Source organism: Rhinolophus hipposideros (assembly GCF_964194185.1).
Source record: "Rhinolophus hipposideros genome assembly, chromosome: 6".
NCBI lineage: Eukaryota > Metazoa > Chordata > Mammalia > Chiroptera > Rhinolophidae > Rhinolophus > Rhinolophus hipposideros.
The window spans coordinates 18,250,831-18,266,092 of NC_138052.1; the positions used below are offsets into that span (position 1 = coordinate 18,250,831).

Consider the following 15,262-nt stretch of genomic DNA (forward strand, 5'->3'; position numbering starts at 1 on the left):
GGTAATAGTTAAGAGAAAGGGATGGAATGAATGAAATTAGCTCCTGGTATGTCCCCTTGAAAAGTGCAAATTATGGAAAGTCTCTGAACCTTAGGTCCCTTCAGCTTTCCCTCAGTGAAAAGGGAGTGATGCTATCTACATTGAGAGGATTAGACGAGAAAAATATACAACAAGCATACAATGCCTGGCATGTACAGACCTGGATTACACAAGGAATAGTGGTAGTGAAATCTAACATCATATTGCTTACTTTTTCTTTTTTATGCACATTTATCCTTCAGAAAGATTATCTTTCACAGGAATAGGTAGGTACTGGCTGGGCATTTCTAAATTTCTATGAGTTAAAAGTGGTTAAGACTTCAGATTTGGAAGTTACCTAATTTGAAATACTGGCTGTGTTACTTACCAAATGCCCTTGACTAAGTCACCTCAGCTTTCAGTCTTTGCTTTCCTGCTCTATAACATGCAAGTAATAATAAAAACAGAACCTGTCTAAGAGTTGTGACTAGTAAAATATTACAACTAATATACCTAGGGCAATACCTGGCATGCCATAAATATATTGATTATTGTTATTTTTGACTTCTGCCAGCCAAAGGAATGTCAAGAAATCAGAACAACACTAAGTAAGTTTTTCAGGCCTTTTATTAACAACTTAATACAAGACTGTACATTGCATGTGCTGAAATCACCCCACTCCTCAAAACTGAAAAAAATAGCATTTCTATACCACTTCAGGTTTTGGTTCTAAGTGCTATCTTCTACAGCCAAAATCACATAGTGTAACCAAACAACTTAAGAACAGGAAAAAGAAAATGTTCTACTGGAATGAAGAGATTATTTATGCACAAACAGCTGAGGATCATTGCTAGCTTAAGTGATTCACTACACGTAATTCTGGAATGTTCAGTTCCCTTTTCTATAGTCCAACGAGACATATATCAACTAAAAACTTGGCCACAGGTCCTGCCTAGACACACATCAACATGAAACAAAAAAATATTTATATAAATAAATGAATTAAACCACAAAAACTAAAGAAACACAAGAAAAAACTCCAATAGTCAATAAAAACTGTACAGTATTGGTCAGTCTTTTGTATCCAAAAAAATGTGTAACTTCAAAAAAAAGTTCTTTAATGTATAAAAGTCTTTTATATCAGTGTTAGCTGGAGTGAAAACTTGAAGACTCAGATTCAGTTGAAACCGAAGAATGTCCACCCCGCTTTCCCTTGGAGAGGATCTTAAGGCTGGATCCTCTGCTCACAGAGGTGAGTGCATGCTGGGCCGAGGTTTTAAATTTGGCTCCAAGGAAGGCATAGAGGATGGGATTCAGGCAACAGTGGAAAAAGGCGAGGGCTTCGGTGATGGAAATCCACTTGTGCACAGTGCTCTCAAAGTCACACCCTTGCTTGATGATTTCCAGGAGGATGAAGGAGTCGATGCTGATGCCAATGTAGTAAGGTAGCCAGCAGGCAAAGAAAGTCAGGATGAGGATGACTGTGGTTTTGAGGGCCTTGCGCTTCTGGTAGCCCTTGGAGTGGGACAGCTTGGAGATAATAATGCAATAGCACGATAGGATGACGATACCCGGCAGGATAAGGCCAACCAAGATGTGCTGAAACTGGAACACCACCAACCACACGTCATTGGGGTAGAAGCGGTCACACATATACCTGTCTTCCCCATCTCTGACGTTGGCAAAGATGAAATCGGGAATAGCCAACAGAAGTGCAGGTATCCAGACGCCAACATAGACCACTTTTTCAGCCAACAGCTTCCTGGGCCTCTGACTATTGGTGGCGTGGACAATGGCCAGGTACCGGTCCAGACTGATGAAGGCCAGGATGAGGACACTGCTGTAGAGGTTGACGGTGTAGATGACATGGACAGCCTTGCACAGGAATTTCCCAAAGTACCAGTCTGCCACAGCGTCAACTGCCCAGAAGGGAAGTGTGAGGACAAAGAGGAGGTCTGCCACCGACAGATGCAGTCTGTACTTGTCCGTCATGCTTCTCAGTTTCTTCTGGTAACCCATGACCAGGATGACCAATCCATTGCCCACTATGCCAGTCAAGAAGATGATGGAGTAGACAGTGGGCAGAAAGATACGGTTGAAATGGGCATTTTCCTCCCGGAAGCAGGGTTCCTTCATGGAATCATAGTCGCCTGAGCCCAACTCCTCCTCTGTGTAGTTATCGGATGGGTACATCTGCAAAAGAGGCAAGGGACGGACATTCACTTTCAAGTTCAGCAGGCATTCACCAAGTTCAAAAAAATATTTACCGTATTTTAAGAAAGCAATTTAAAAGACCCAACTCCACCCAACCTTCTTCAGGAAATTCTGCTCCCACTGAAGTACTGAGGGAAGGGCACAAGAGAATTATTCTAGAATCCTGTAACTCTCCTCCCCATCTCTCCCCCATAGTCAGTTCATTATCTCTCTCTTTAGTGGAACCAATTACAACATTCTTTGTTTAGAACAAAAACGCGAGGAGATTCGGAGGGTTTCAAAGTTACATTTTTGCTAACTCTTCTGCCCGCCCACTAGAGGGAAGAAAAAAAAACGTTGGGAGGGGAAAAAAAAAAAACACCCCAAACCAAAACACAAAGAGGCCACTCCTAGGCGGCTTGGGGGGTGGGGGGCGGGGCAGGGCGCATAATCTCGTGTTCTGAGGAGCTGGGATTAACTTTCTACGTGAAAATTCTCCAGGACAGGGAAGAGGGTTTGAGGACAGAACAAGCGGTGAGGGGTTTAGAGAGGAGGCAGGTGGCAGGGGTGTCCCAAAGATTCTTATTCTCCTAAGGCACAAAACATTGTTTCCCCCACGTTTCTCGCTGGTCTAAACACAAACAATTCTGTACTCCAAGCAACACGTAGTAGGTTAGAAGACAGACTTAAAGTAAAGGACCTTTGATGCTAGTGAGTATGGGCGGGAGTGTCAAAAGTGAGTTCCCCCTACTCGGCCCTCCCCACCCAGCTAGCGCTCCTCAGGGGCAGGCGTCTTTTCCCACACCCTTGTTTATCACTTCGCGCGTTGGGGATGTTAGGGAGAGTCTCAGTTTCCTGGGAGGGGAAGGTCATGGGGTCTGCACCCGTGGTCTTAGCCCCAAGTTTCATTTCCTCACTCTCCTGGGTCGCTTTTCACCCCGCTACTGATGCAGCTAATGGGGTCGGAGGGCTGCAGCTAGAAGCATCCAGGCGGAGGGAGCGCTGGGGGCCGGGTGGTCGGGCTCCGAGGGCCCTGCGGCTACCCACCACGCCCACTCTCACCGCCCGTACAGCGGCTCCCTGGGTTCCGCCGCGCCGCGCGCGCCTTTGAATTGCGCGCTGCTGGAGGAAACGAAAAGCCTCCCTAGTAAGGGGTTTTCAAAAGCCTCCAGGAAACCACTGACGGTTAAACGGCGCAAGTGGGCTCGGTGACAGCCAAACGGTCTTTGCACTTGCACCTGCCCGTCTGCGCCGTGGCGACCCGCAGCCCAGGTGCCCTCCCAGGCCCTCACTCCACCCCTAATCCCCACCGCGCACATCTCGGGGTGGGGTGCTGGTGCTAGAGGACTGCTTACACGACTTCGACCTCTGCATGATCCCAAACTCCGGAACGGGGCCCACCCATTAGCTGCGCTTCGGATGCCCCAAAGCCCGCGAGGTCTCTCTCCCCGGATCCCAAAGGGCGCGCGGGCTGCTCCCGGCCACCTCCTAGCTGCGGCCAACTCTCAGACCCCTCAGGCGAGCCACAAGGTTGGTCCGCCCGCTTTTCCCTCCCTCGGCTCACTGTGCCCGGGTTTTGCACAGCTCCCAAGGCAGCGCAGAATTTAGCTAACACGCGTCCAACTGCAAGAGTGGTTTCCAGGCGCCTTTGCCCGAAGTTAACCAGGGGCGCAGTCTTACTCTGGGAACTCAGTCCTGGGCGCTGCCCTCCACTTCTAAATTCAGGTCTCACGTAATTCGCACTAAAGAAATCCTGCTACCCTGAGGAAGAGACCCGTCGTCTGAGTCTTGGGGCCGCGCGCTTTCTCTACACTTGTACACACAATGTTATGTTTGCAAACAGCGTGCAAGCCCGGCGCGCGCGCAGAACTCAAGGGGGAGACACATGCAGCCGCCGCAACAGTCGTTCCAATCTTTTCTCTGCTTAGACAGAAAAAGATTCCAATCCTACCCTTCCTCCTCCCACGTAAACTTCTCTTCATGCCCCTTCTCCAGGACAGCGGCACCTCCAGTGTTTTGTTTGCCCGCTCCGATAGGGGTTGCGCTCTAAGTTCAAGTGTTTGTACATTTAAGAAAAAGCAGGTTGAAACTGGACTTACATGGATGCCGTCCATGGTAATCGCTTGCTCTCCAGCCGCGGTGGCTACCGGAGCACCCAAATCCTCAGGGTCACTTTGCTACCTGCTGCCACGGCCAAACAGACTGAAGTTTCTGGCCGAAGCCGGACTTTTATACAACATGATCGGCGAGCGGCGCATGCGCTGCACGGGTGGGCGGGCGGGCCCGGGAGGAGGAAGGCGGGGTAGGGGTAGGGGTAGAGGCTTAGACGATTCAGAGTAGGGCGCGAGAGGTGCGAGCTCGGCGGCCCGGTAGGGTAAGCCTGGAAAGCCCCTAACCCGTGCTTGTTTTTCTTGTTGTCACCCCTTGAGTCTCCAGCTGGGGAGGGCACCCCGGAGTCATTTTCCAACTTGGGATGCCCTTGGAAGGAGCTGGGAAGCTCGGACGACCATCGTGTCCCTTTGTGGCTCATGTGCCTGAAATTCCAGACCCGAGAATGCTACTAACCGAGACACTGAACCCGGAGAAAAGTGACTTGCCAGGGTAACCCAACCAGTAGGCGGCAATGCTGATAGTGGGTCCAGCCTCTGACTCCATTCCCTGCTCTTAGAGCAGATGCAGTCCATTCAGAAAATAAGTGACAGTCTTTTTTTCAAAGCACAACTATACACGAGTATAACTAACCACACCCACAATAATAGTACCAGGGTCAGGTGTAGACAATCAAGAAACACGTTCAGAAGAAAGGATGATTTGGCATAATTCTGGAGGGAGACTGTGATAAAGAAGTAGATGTGTATTCCTGGGTAACCAATTCGTGAATAGAACATATATATATTTCTCTTATAATAAAGCATATAATATATATGATACATATGATATATATGTATATAAATTAATTATACATTATTATAAGAGAAATTTAGCGAATAGTACTTTTTGTAATAGATCACAAAGTACTTGCACAGACTCATTCATTCTCACACCATGTGGGTGTTATTACAGAGACGCATTTCGTCAACACATATTTACTGAGGGCCGACTGCATGCCAAGTACTGTTCCAGGAGCTGGGGAAACGGGTGCCCCCAAGCGGGGAAAACAGGCGGCAGGCCTTCAGCGATGAAATGCTGGGGCTGGACCTGGATTCAAAGTCGGGCTTGAACCCAGATCTTCGGGTCCCCGGTCCGGAGTCTTTCATTACTCTGTACAGAGCACAAGCGTTAGTACGGAGAAGAAATTAAGTTGAAGACATGGGCGGGGTGGAATGGGCGTTGGGACTGGACCGTTAAAGGAGTCTCAGACAGGTTGGGGTTTGTATTGGGCGCCACTTCCCGCCGCGGAGCCTGGGTGGAGCCGGAGAGCGAGTGAGGGGCGTGGTCGAGAAATGGTGCACACGCAAGAGCAGTGACCACAGCTGTGACCGCAGGGACCGAGGTGCGAGCTTTAGCTGCTGAAAGCCATGATTGTTCTGCGACGTGTGCCCCAGACACTCCACCCCGGGACGGTCTCAAGAAGAGGACTTCTTAAGAAGTCTTCTGGTCCCTAAACCACCCCCCTTTTCTTCCAGATAAAACTTTTCAGTCTGGAAATGTTCCAGAGGTAGTCCGGAGACCGGGAATTTTTTCTCTACAGATCATAATTTTCCTTTTTTTGTCTGGGGCCCGTCCCTAATGTTTATCCATGAAGATCCTTCGACTGAAAGGTGATATTGGGGTCAGGAGGTGGGACAGCCAATTTAGGACACAATAATGACTAGATAAAAAAAATCAGTCATAATATTACATTATGTAGAATTTTAAAAACTTTTAATAAAAGCACTTTTATTAAATCACTAATAATACTTAAGGATTTTCACATTTTCATAAACTAGGTAAGAGAAACATCCTACCCGTGGGAGGACTGGAATTTCAGACAAGTTCCATGACTTGGTAATAGCAGAACCAGTATGTTTTGACCCAGTATGTTGGCTGCATTGTACCTCAAAACTCTTCTATTCACAACGGCTGCAATCTGAAAGGCAGAATCTCCCAAGCCTGCCCCAAAGGGGAGCGAGGATAAATCCAGGGTAAAATGATTTGCACAATAAATATTTGTTGATTGTAGACAAAGGAAAGCTCCTTCCTTTATCAGAAGACTCCTTTAGATTCTTTTAGATATATCTGCTAAAAAGAAGCAGATAACTAAGCAAACAGTGAAATGCTATTTCAAGACTCTCAAATTAGGTAAAAATGTTTCTTTTCAAACATTCAGTCTTCGAATTTGATAAGACCAGCTGTTTCTCCCTGTGGCTGGTGGGAATGTGGGTTGGGACATCCTCTCTAGAAACCACTTTGTATTTAGCAGGAATCTTAGCACAGTAGTTACACCGATAGAAACGTATCCTAAGGAAATTGGATTTATGCCACAAAGGTATTCATGGAAGCATTATTTATAATAGTGATATGTCTGAACAGCCCTAATTGTCCACTGTTAGTGGAATAGTTGAGAAGATTTTGGTACATCCATAAGTGGATCCATAAGTGGAATTCCATGTAGCCATTGCAAATGATATTTGTGAAGAAGAATTTTTAATGACAGGGGGAAATGCTTATGAAACAGGTGCAAAAAACAGAATTTTAAAACTTTGCACATAGTGTGATCTCAGTTATGTTAAAATATATGTTAGGAGAAGATTGGAAGGAAAGCCAAAATGTTTATAAGAGTTTTCATTCGGTACAGAATTATACAGAGGGTGCCAAAAAAAAATGTATACACATTTTAAGAAAGGAAAAAATTATTAAAATTGTGATAATATATACCAATAACAAAAGATTAATACAAGTCACATTTGACTTCTGCAATTACCAGAGGTGCTCAAAGTGGTTACCATCAGCGTCCAGACACTTCTGATTACGGTGAACTACTGCTTGAGCAATGTTGACCAAACTGTCCACTTGTATACATTTTTTGGCACCCCTGGGTATTTGAGTTTTACTTCCTTTCTTGCATTTTTCTGTGCTTTCCAAATTTTCTATAGTAGACTTGAAACATTTTCATGTTCAGAAAAAAGTCAATAAATACGTTAAAAAGGAAATAGACTGCCTCCCTTCTCATACCTTTCTAGTTCTTAGAGTATTCACTAGATATGATGACATTTTTCTGTAATAGTCCTCCTTTCCTCTTCTCAAGAAATGGTCTCTCTGTGTTTTCCCCTGTACCAATCCTACCTCAACTTCTTGTTCAACTACTCTATGATATTCTTAAAGACAAACAAAACAAAAATCTCAATACTTATGGAGTGTTTGTCATATGCAGCTGATCTCGTATAATCCCCTCCACAACTCTGCGAGGCATGTACCCCCTTTACTCCATGGTGAGGTCCAGAGAGGGTCAGGAACTTGGCTGTGATCGCACAATGAGGATCTGCACCAAGTCTGTCTTCTTTCTCCGACAGCTGTGATTCACCCTCTGAAAGTTCCCTCCTTGGAAAGGTCCTTTGGCATTTACATACATGCTACTTTGAGTGGCATCTCTGGTGATGTTATTCAATTTTTAAAGGAGTGTATGTGTTTTCTCCTCTTCCCCAAATATTCTAGGTTCCTTAAAGTGAATGCTGAGATATCCTCTATGTAGCTAGACCACTGATGAACAAATAATGGGCTCTCTAGTCCTTTACTGAACCTTTATTTAATGAATTAATGACTTTCCTGTGTGGCTTTGGCAATAGAGCTAGGCTCAGGGGCTGTCAGGGCTTTGGCAGGGTCCCCAAGTTCTCATGCTGGCTTTAGCCCAGGGAATAACTAGCTTTGGCCATGATTTTGAGGGGGTGCTTACAAATCCAGTGAGGCAGTGGCAAGCAATCTGCCACCTCCTGTTGCTCGCTCTGCAGCTGGTTGATTTGTGTGTGAGTGTGTGTGCATGTGTGTGTATGACAGAAAGCTGTACTCTGTCCCCAAATAGGCTTGAAGCCAGTAGGGGAGAAAGCTTAGGGACAGACTTCCTCCTGATGGCGGATGGCAGGAGGCAGCGGCATTATGGGCCTTCTGAATGCACTAGGTCCCGTCTCCTCCCATCTCCTAAAAGAAAAATAGCCATTTTTGTTCCTGAAAGAAAAAAACACACACAAACTTCCTTAATGGCAGTAGGGTTACTCAAAGGTACAAAGTTAATGTATTTCCAAGTGATAAAAAAAGGAGGTTATTTCCCAAGGGGCAAGTAATTCTAGCAGAGAGTTACAAATCTCAAAGAGACAATGCTATCAAATGTCAACTATTTCCAAGCTGGTGTTAGGTGGGAAAAATGGTCCTCCCCGCCCCCCCCCCCCCTCCCGCTGTACCCAGCCCACTCCTCCTTCCTGAACTCCTTCTGTCCCTAATACCTACAAGTAAAATGACTGGAAAATACACCGAAGCTTTCCATCTTGCCGCTATATCCCAATTTTGGAAAATCATTACTGGTTTTCTGGGTACCATGTTCATCCTAAATCTGTGATATGTTGAATTTTAAAAGGTCTGACTTCACTAAAATGAGATTATGAGTAATCAGTGTAACAGCCCTACACAAAGAGAAACGCTAGACTGTTAACTACATACAGCCCCTTTAGAGTCACCCTGATAAGTCATTTTAACAAAGCAGCCACTTAACAATGCAATGATCATTACTTGACTAGTTCCACTGCCAGGAGGATGCATGGCTCTTAAAATTTGCTCTGCTCTCGAGGCAGGTGCCTTTGTGGGTCTGATCAACAACAGACAGACCCAGTGCTGTTGCCTCAAAACTTATGGTGCAAAAAATAAATAAATAAAAATTATGGTGACAAGCTGGGAAAGAAGGCTTGATTTTAGGAAATAATTAAGTGAGCAAACCCTGTTCTCCATGGAAAAGGATTGTCACTAATTTCCTTACACTAGTAATTTATTGTCAGTGACCTCAAGTAGCTATATAATAACAGGAAGTGCCCAGAGCCCTGTGGACAGTCTGCTTTCTAACGAGAACTATATATCCCATGGCATGGCAGAGCCAGGGTGCTCCCAGAAATGTGGTGATTTGATCACCCATACAGATGAGCTTTGAGATTTTGCTGAGATCATCCTACCATTCTATCAAGAGTTTTATATTAGCAGAAGGACAGAGTAGGAATTCTCTCTCTCTCTCTCTCTCTCTCTCTCTCTCTCTCTCTCTCTCTCTCTCTCTCTCTGTGTGTGTGTGTGTGTACGTAGGTAAGTAGGTAGGCAGGGGGATCCATGCAATGTTCTAGAGTGAGCAATTTTCTAAATCCAAAGCCAGAATTTTGCCTTTGGAGTGACTTGCCTGTCTAAGGCAAAAGCGACAAACTCTAGAAACCTGAAGATATTGTAAATGAAGGAGGCAATAGGGTGTGGTGGGGATTATAGAGAACTAGAGGGTGCGTGCCCTGCCTGTAGCGGGTAGCCGCTATGTCCTTTGTAGCCCTACGTGGAAATTTGAGCCTTATCTTCAAATTTTTAAAGAGAAGCTGAAAGTCCTGATTTTTTTCATGAGAAATCTCTTAAGTTTATGGTGTTGATTCAAGCAAAGCAAACAAAAAACCCCAAAACTCTTTAAGCTCCCAGTTTACACTGGCCTAAGGTGTTGGCGCTAGGAATCAAAAGAAAGATTGGGGGTTGGACGACTTGGGAGGATGGAACTTGATCTCTTGATACACACAAGGGCAGCAATAGAAATAGCCAGAAGTGGCCTCAGAATACTTTTGGGATGGCCTCTGTGCCACAATTTGTCTATCACTCCAAGAATGAAATTAGTAACTTTGGCTTTCCTGCGATGATCCCTCTTTCTGGCTCCTAACTGTACTCAGATTAATATTTGGGACCCTGAAGAGAATTAACTCATTCTTCCTGTGGCTCTGTTGTCTTCCCTCAACTCAGGCTTTTAGCCTCCTTGGCTACCTTGATGCATGAGTTCTGAGCTCTTATTTCTTTCAACTACTCTAAGGCAACATCCTTTTTAAACAGGAGGACCAACAGTGGAAATGAGGATTGCTAGCTGAAATGTAGCTCAGTGGTTCAGAGCATAGGGCTTTGAAGCCAGCTCATATAGGCTCTTCAGAGCTGACTGTATGCGTAATCTCTTCCAACTCCACATTTAGGGACATCACTTCAGTAGCCTAAAATTGCCCAGAGTGGGAATATGAGGTCTGACAATTAAGTATGAGAACATCCTAGAAAAAGTGCCACATACCTCATTGCTGAATATCACTATGGTCACCTTGAAGTACTCCCCTTGGGAAGCTGTGCACCGATGCCAGTGCCTAGTTCACCCTTCAAAGTAATTTTGGAACTCTCTCTGGAATGGCCATCAGAGCTGTCATCACATTAGTCTTGATGTCCTGAATGTCATCAAAACGTCTTCCTTTCAATATTTCCTTTATTTTCAGGTAAAGAAAGAAGTCATTGGGGGCCAGATCAGATGAGTAGGGAGGGTGTTCCAACAGTTATTTGTTTACTGGCTCAGAACTCCCTCACAGACAGTGCCGTGTGAGCTGGTGCATCGTAATGATGCAAAAGCTCCTTCAGGACCATTTTTGCACACACCTATCTCATGCCAAGGTTTTCAGTTAAGACTTTCCTAACTGTTTCTCTACTTTGTTTACCTGGTCTTCTCTGCTACTCACAGTCAGCTGACGATTTTGATGCACAATTCGATGAATGTTTGCAATGTTTTCATCAGTTCTGCTGGTTACTGGCCGCCCTGACCTCTCTTCATCAGTGGAGCATTCTCTCCTGTCAGAAAAATGTGTAATCCATTTGTACACTGCTGTTTTCTTAATGGCATTATGCCTATAACCTTGGACTAACATGTCCTTGATTTCATTTCCACTTTTGCCAAATTTAACAAAAAATTTAATATTTGTTCACTGCTCTAATTCAAGCTTGGGTATTCTTGCAACGACACACAAAAACATGCAACAAAACGACAATGAACGCCAGCCACTCAGCAAGACACTGCCACATGTTGACACGAACACAGCTGTGAGACACTGATATACCAAGGTTATGAAACCTTACGGAGCTCTTTGTACTGTGCTGCCAATGTAAGCACATGGTGGCAAGTTCACAAACTTAATTGGCAGACCTCGTGTTTATATATGGAAATTTGCAGATACTATAAATCAGGGCTTATTTACTTATTACGGAGAGCTGGCTTACTGGAACACAATTTACCAGTGTAGATCCTGGGCAAGCATATCTCCAAGTTTCCTTTTACTCTTTTTCTTTTTTTTTATCTGTAATATCCAGATAATAGAATTTCAGTTTCTGGATTGTTGGGAGGATTAAATATGATCGTGCATGAAGTCTTTAGCACAGTGTGGAGCACTTAGTACTCAATAAACATTACCTATTATTAATATAGGCTCATATCTCAGCTGCTGAAGTGTCTTTCTTGTTGGGGGGGTGACTTTGATTAAACAGGCAAATGGCTTTCTCCACCATTACCCATAAAAGTGAGGTAAAGGGAAATGGGGCCTTAAATAAAGCGTGAAATGTTCTAACTGTGGGGCAAAAGAAAGACGTATGTGATGGGGGAAGGAAAGAAAAGTAATAAAGCTTCTCATATGTGCCTTGAAAGCCCCCTCCTGTAGTATGGAGACCAAGATTCAGGGTTGGATGGGATCTTTGAACCCATTTGGTCTCCATTCGAAGGAACACCTTCTACAACCACATAGGGTGGTCCCATCTCTAAACACTCCCAGGGATGGGCAGCCCGTTGCTCAGAAAGGGAGCCCATCCACTGCTGGGCAAACCCCATCACCAGCCTTTTCCCCTAGGTACCTGCCTACCCTGTTTTCTATTCACCGAGTCTAATTTACCTAGAGCTTACCTGGATAAGAAGCCAAGAGAGGAAGCCAAAGAGAGAGGCAGCCAAAACTGTCTTGAGGCTAAAGCAAAACCTGCCCTTCCTGAGGCGGCTTATTTCTGCAGCCACAGGGATGAGCCTAATGAGAGACCTCTTTGTTCCATTAACAAGTTTCAGAATGGAATCAGGCCAGGTTAGGATTTCTTCTCATAAAGGAAATTATCTCCAAACATGGAAGATTTGGGGATTAAGTGACTCAAAAGATTTAGTGCTGGACTTTTTAAAGTCTCCCAAGCCTTTCAGATATACTCGCTGTGCAGAGAAAATGTGGGAAAGCAGCAATAAAACGTGGAAGCAGGCAATTAAAGAGCAAGATTAACTCCATCTTTGCTTGGCGTTACATTGGGGAAACCAGGTTAAAATGAATACTTAAAAAATTGTCTGAAGATCCATGCCCAAATGGGTCTCTTTGTAGCAGGTGCTGATGGCTGCCTCGAGAAACTATTGTTTTATCATCTAGCCATCCCTCCAATCCCTTTCCATCAAAAGCTCAGGGAATTTCCTGGAATCTCTGCAAGTTGAGGATGGCTCTGTGTTGGAGCAGTTTGTTTTTAAGCGAAGTAAACAAAACTGTGTTCAGAGTCATTTCAGGTTTTCTTCCTTGTTTTCCCACTGTATTATTATCGCTGTGGTTAACATGTTGTGACGTCATCCCCTGGCCTGTTTACTCGGGTCCAATGTGCTGAATGCCCTTGTCAATGGCCCTGCTTGTCTTGGAGAGCTGAGGTAGGGCAGCCCCCCTGAGGGAGCAAGCATTAAATGTCCCACATCTACACTGCTGTCCCCTTTATTGTTTTAAAATTGGCTCATGTGCGGATGGTTTACTGTTTGTTTGGGGGCAGAGGAGAATGACCTCCCCAGCGACACTTTGAACAACTTGGAGCAACTTGGATGAAGCCTTGCCACACACAGGTCTCCATTTGTACGTCCAAATTGCTGAGAGCTTTATCTTTGATGATAAATGGGAGGGCATTCCAGTTCCATCTTTGAGCCTTTTCCCAAACTGATTCAAATTAGGCTTCTCAAGACTGAATAGGATTTTTGTTCTCTGCCAAGTAAATTTTCACTTAGGGTTAAGGTTCTGGTGGCCAGTTACTTTTTTTGAGAGAAATGTGTGTATATATATTTTTCTAACTGCTTTTCAACCCATATGGGGCATGCTAAGTTTTTTGTCATGAATTGGCAATTTGCCAGGCTGAAAAAAAAGAACTACTCTCCTTTCTTCAATCAAAGCTCCTCCCCCAAGTTCACTACTTCTCTCTCTCCCATACCAACATACACACACACACACACACACACACACACACACACACACACCCATAACTAACCACCCCAGAAACTCTCATTCTCTAGCATTTCTGAATTTGTTGATGTCCCAGCAGCTCCTTCTTTCTGTCTGTCACATACCTGCCCTGTGCCTCAACCTTTCTTCTCAAAAGTGGAAGGCTCACTGGGACCCTATCATGAATTTCTGCCTAGGCTTCTGTTTGAGTTCAGGTGCTGAGGGTCATCAGACTGGCTTCCTTGTTCCTGGTAGGCAAAGACTTCCTCTGCCCTTATATGCTAAACATAAACATTTAATAGATCCCGTGAGAAATCTCCAGACTCTTTTCCGAAAGTGTGACTATACAGAAAGTATTTCTTGTGCCCATTCCCCACTAGCCAAGGGGGTTCAGGTGAACTTTACTTACTTTCTGGAGTTTGTAATGTGAAAACAATAGGTTGTTTTCCAAATCTGGAAAAAACGAAAAACATGATTATGTGTATTTTTTCAAACTATGCTTTATTATGTCCTTGAAAAATCTCTGCTTTACCTCCACCTTGAATCAGAGAGAACCACTGTCTCTTCTGACCTGTTGTCTGCAGTCTCTGACCCCACGCCTTTGTGTCCCTGTGAACAGAGCAAGCTATGTCTTGAATGAATTCTTCAAAAGAAAAAGCTAAAAATGGGGGAGAGGGAGGCATCCATAAGACTCAGAAATTGGCAAAAATAAGCCAATACGAAATCAGAGTAGTGCGTGTCCCCACTCCCCGCCCCCCACCCCCGCTGTCCCACTTTGTTGTAAATTTAAAGAGTTCTTTTTTTTTTTCTTGAGAGCAAGGGAAGTGGGTTTTTAACTATGTAGGCTCTCCCTTTTCTGTGTTGCCAGGGGCAGAAGTGCATATACAAGTCTCTCTGTTTCTTCACTGGCCAGGGGCTGTGTTGTGGGTGCCATAATGTCCCTGGTCCCGAGTCCCCTTCCAGAATTTCCACAGAAGCTGAGGCAGCCACGGAATACCAGGAGTTCCTGTCTGGTGATGTACACCCCGTATTCCCCGACGTCCTCCCATGATGCTATTCTGGTCCTCCTCCCAGACCTGGCTTCCGGGGATGAAGGCTGTGAAGAGCTAAAAAGAATTCTCCCCAGAGAACCATATGTGCAAAGGCAGGGAAGTGTAAAGCATCAGGCCGTGTCTGGAAACTGGAGTAGATGGTTCTCCCTGTGTGTGACTTGGCGTGAAGGGAGTAATGGAAATGTGAGTGGGAACCAAATGAGATGACAGTATAAAACCACGAGCTTTACAGATGCGAAAGTGCCAGACAACTATCAGGGAATTCTATTAATTATTTATCTTGCTGGATTGATACGAGGATCATGCAAAGTAATCTAAAAGGCGACCTTGTAAACTGAAATAACACTCATTAAGAGTTAATTATTCTAGAGATAAGATGTAGAATAGGTTGGAAGGAGGAAGCTGTGATGGAAAGAGCAGACAGAAACCTATTTGGATAGCTCAGGCAGGTCTGGGCTACCGGACAGTGGTGGCAATGGAAGAAGGTGAATGGAGAGGAGAGATGGTGGGGAACTAGCATGTGGTGACTCACTGATGTAGGGTTGAGGAAGAAGGAGGAGGACTGGAATTTCAGTTAGGATGTGATGAATAGAGGTCGCGGGGGAAAGCTATTTGTAAGGAAGGAGAGGTGATGCTGTTTAGAGAAAGTCTGAAGCCTTACCCTTTTATTTTGCAAAGTTTGGGTGTTGGTTTCTCACCAACACCTGCATTTGACTTTGTGGGCTTTTGTGCATCGCAAAGTGTCTCGTGATATCCTGTTACTGATGTCATTGGGGTGACTTCATC

General features: G+C 44.8%; 1 protein-coding gene across 1 annotated transcript; it reads right to left on the bottom strand.

Moving 5' to 3' along the window:
* Positions 1–628: 628 nt before the first annotated feature.
* CXCR4 (C-X-C motif chemokine receptor 4) lies at positions 629–4,415 on the bottom strand. Its single transcript, XM_081052224.1, has 2 exons — positions 4,311–4,415; positions 629–2,211 (listed from the first exon to the last, which is right to left on the bottom strand). The coding sequence occupies exons 1-2, from the start codon at positions 4,323–4,325 to the stop codon at positions 1,165–1,167; spliced, it is 1,062 nt and encodes a 353-aa protein (XP_080908350.1). The 5' UTR covers positions 4,326–4,415; the 3' UTR covers positions 629–1,164.
* Between the last annotated feature and the right edge of the window lie 10,847 nt (positions 4,416–15,262).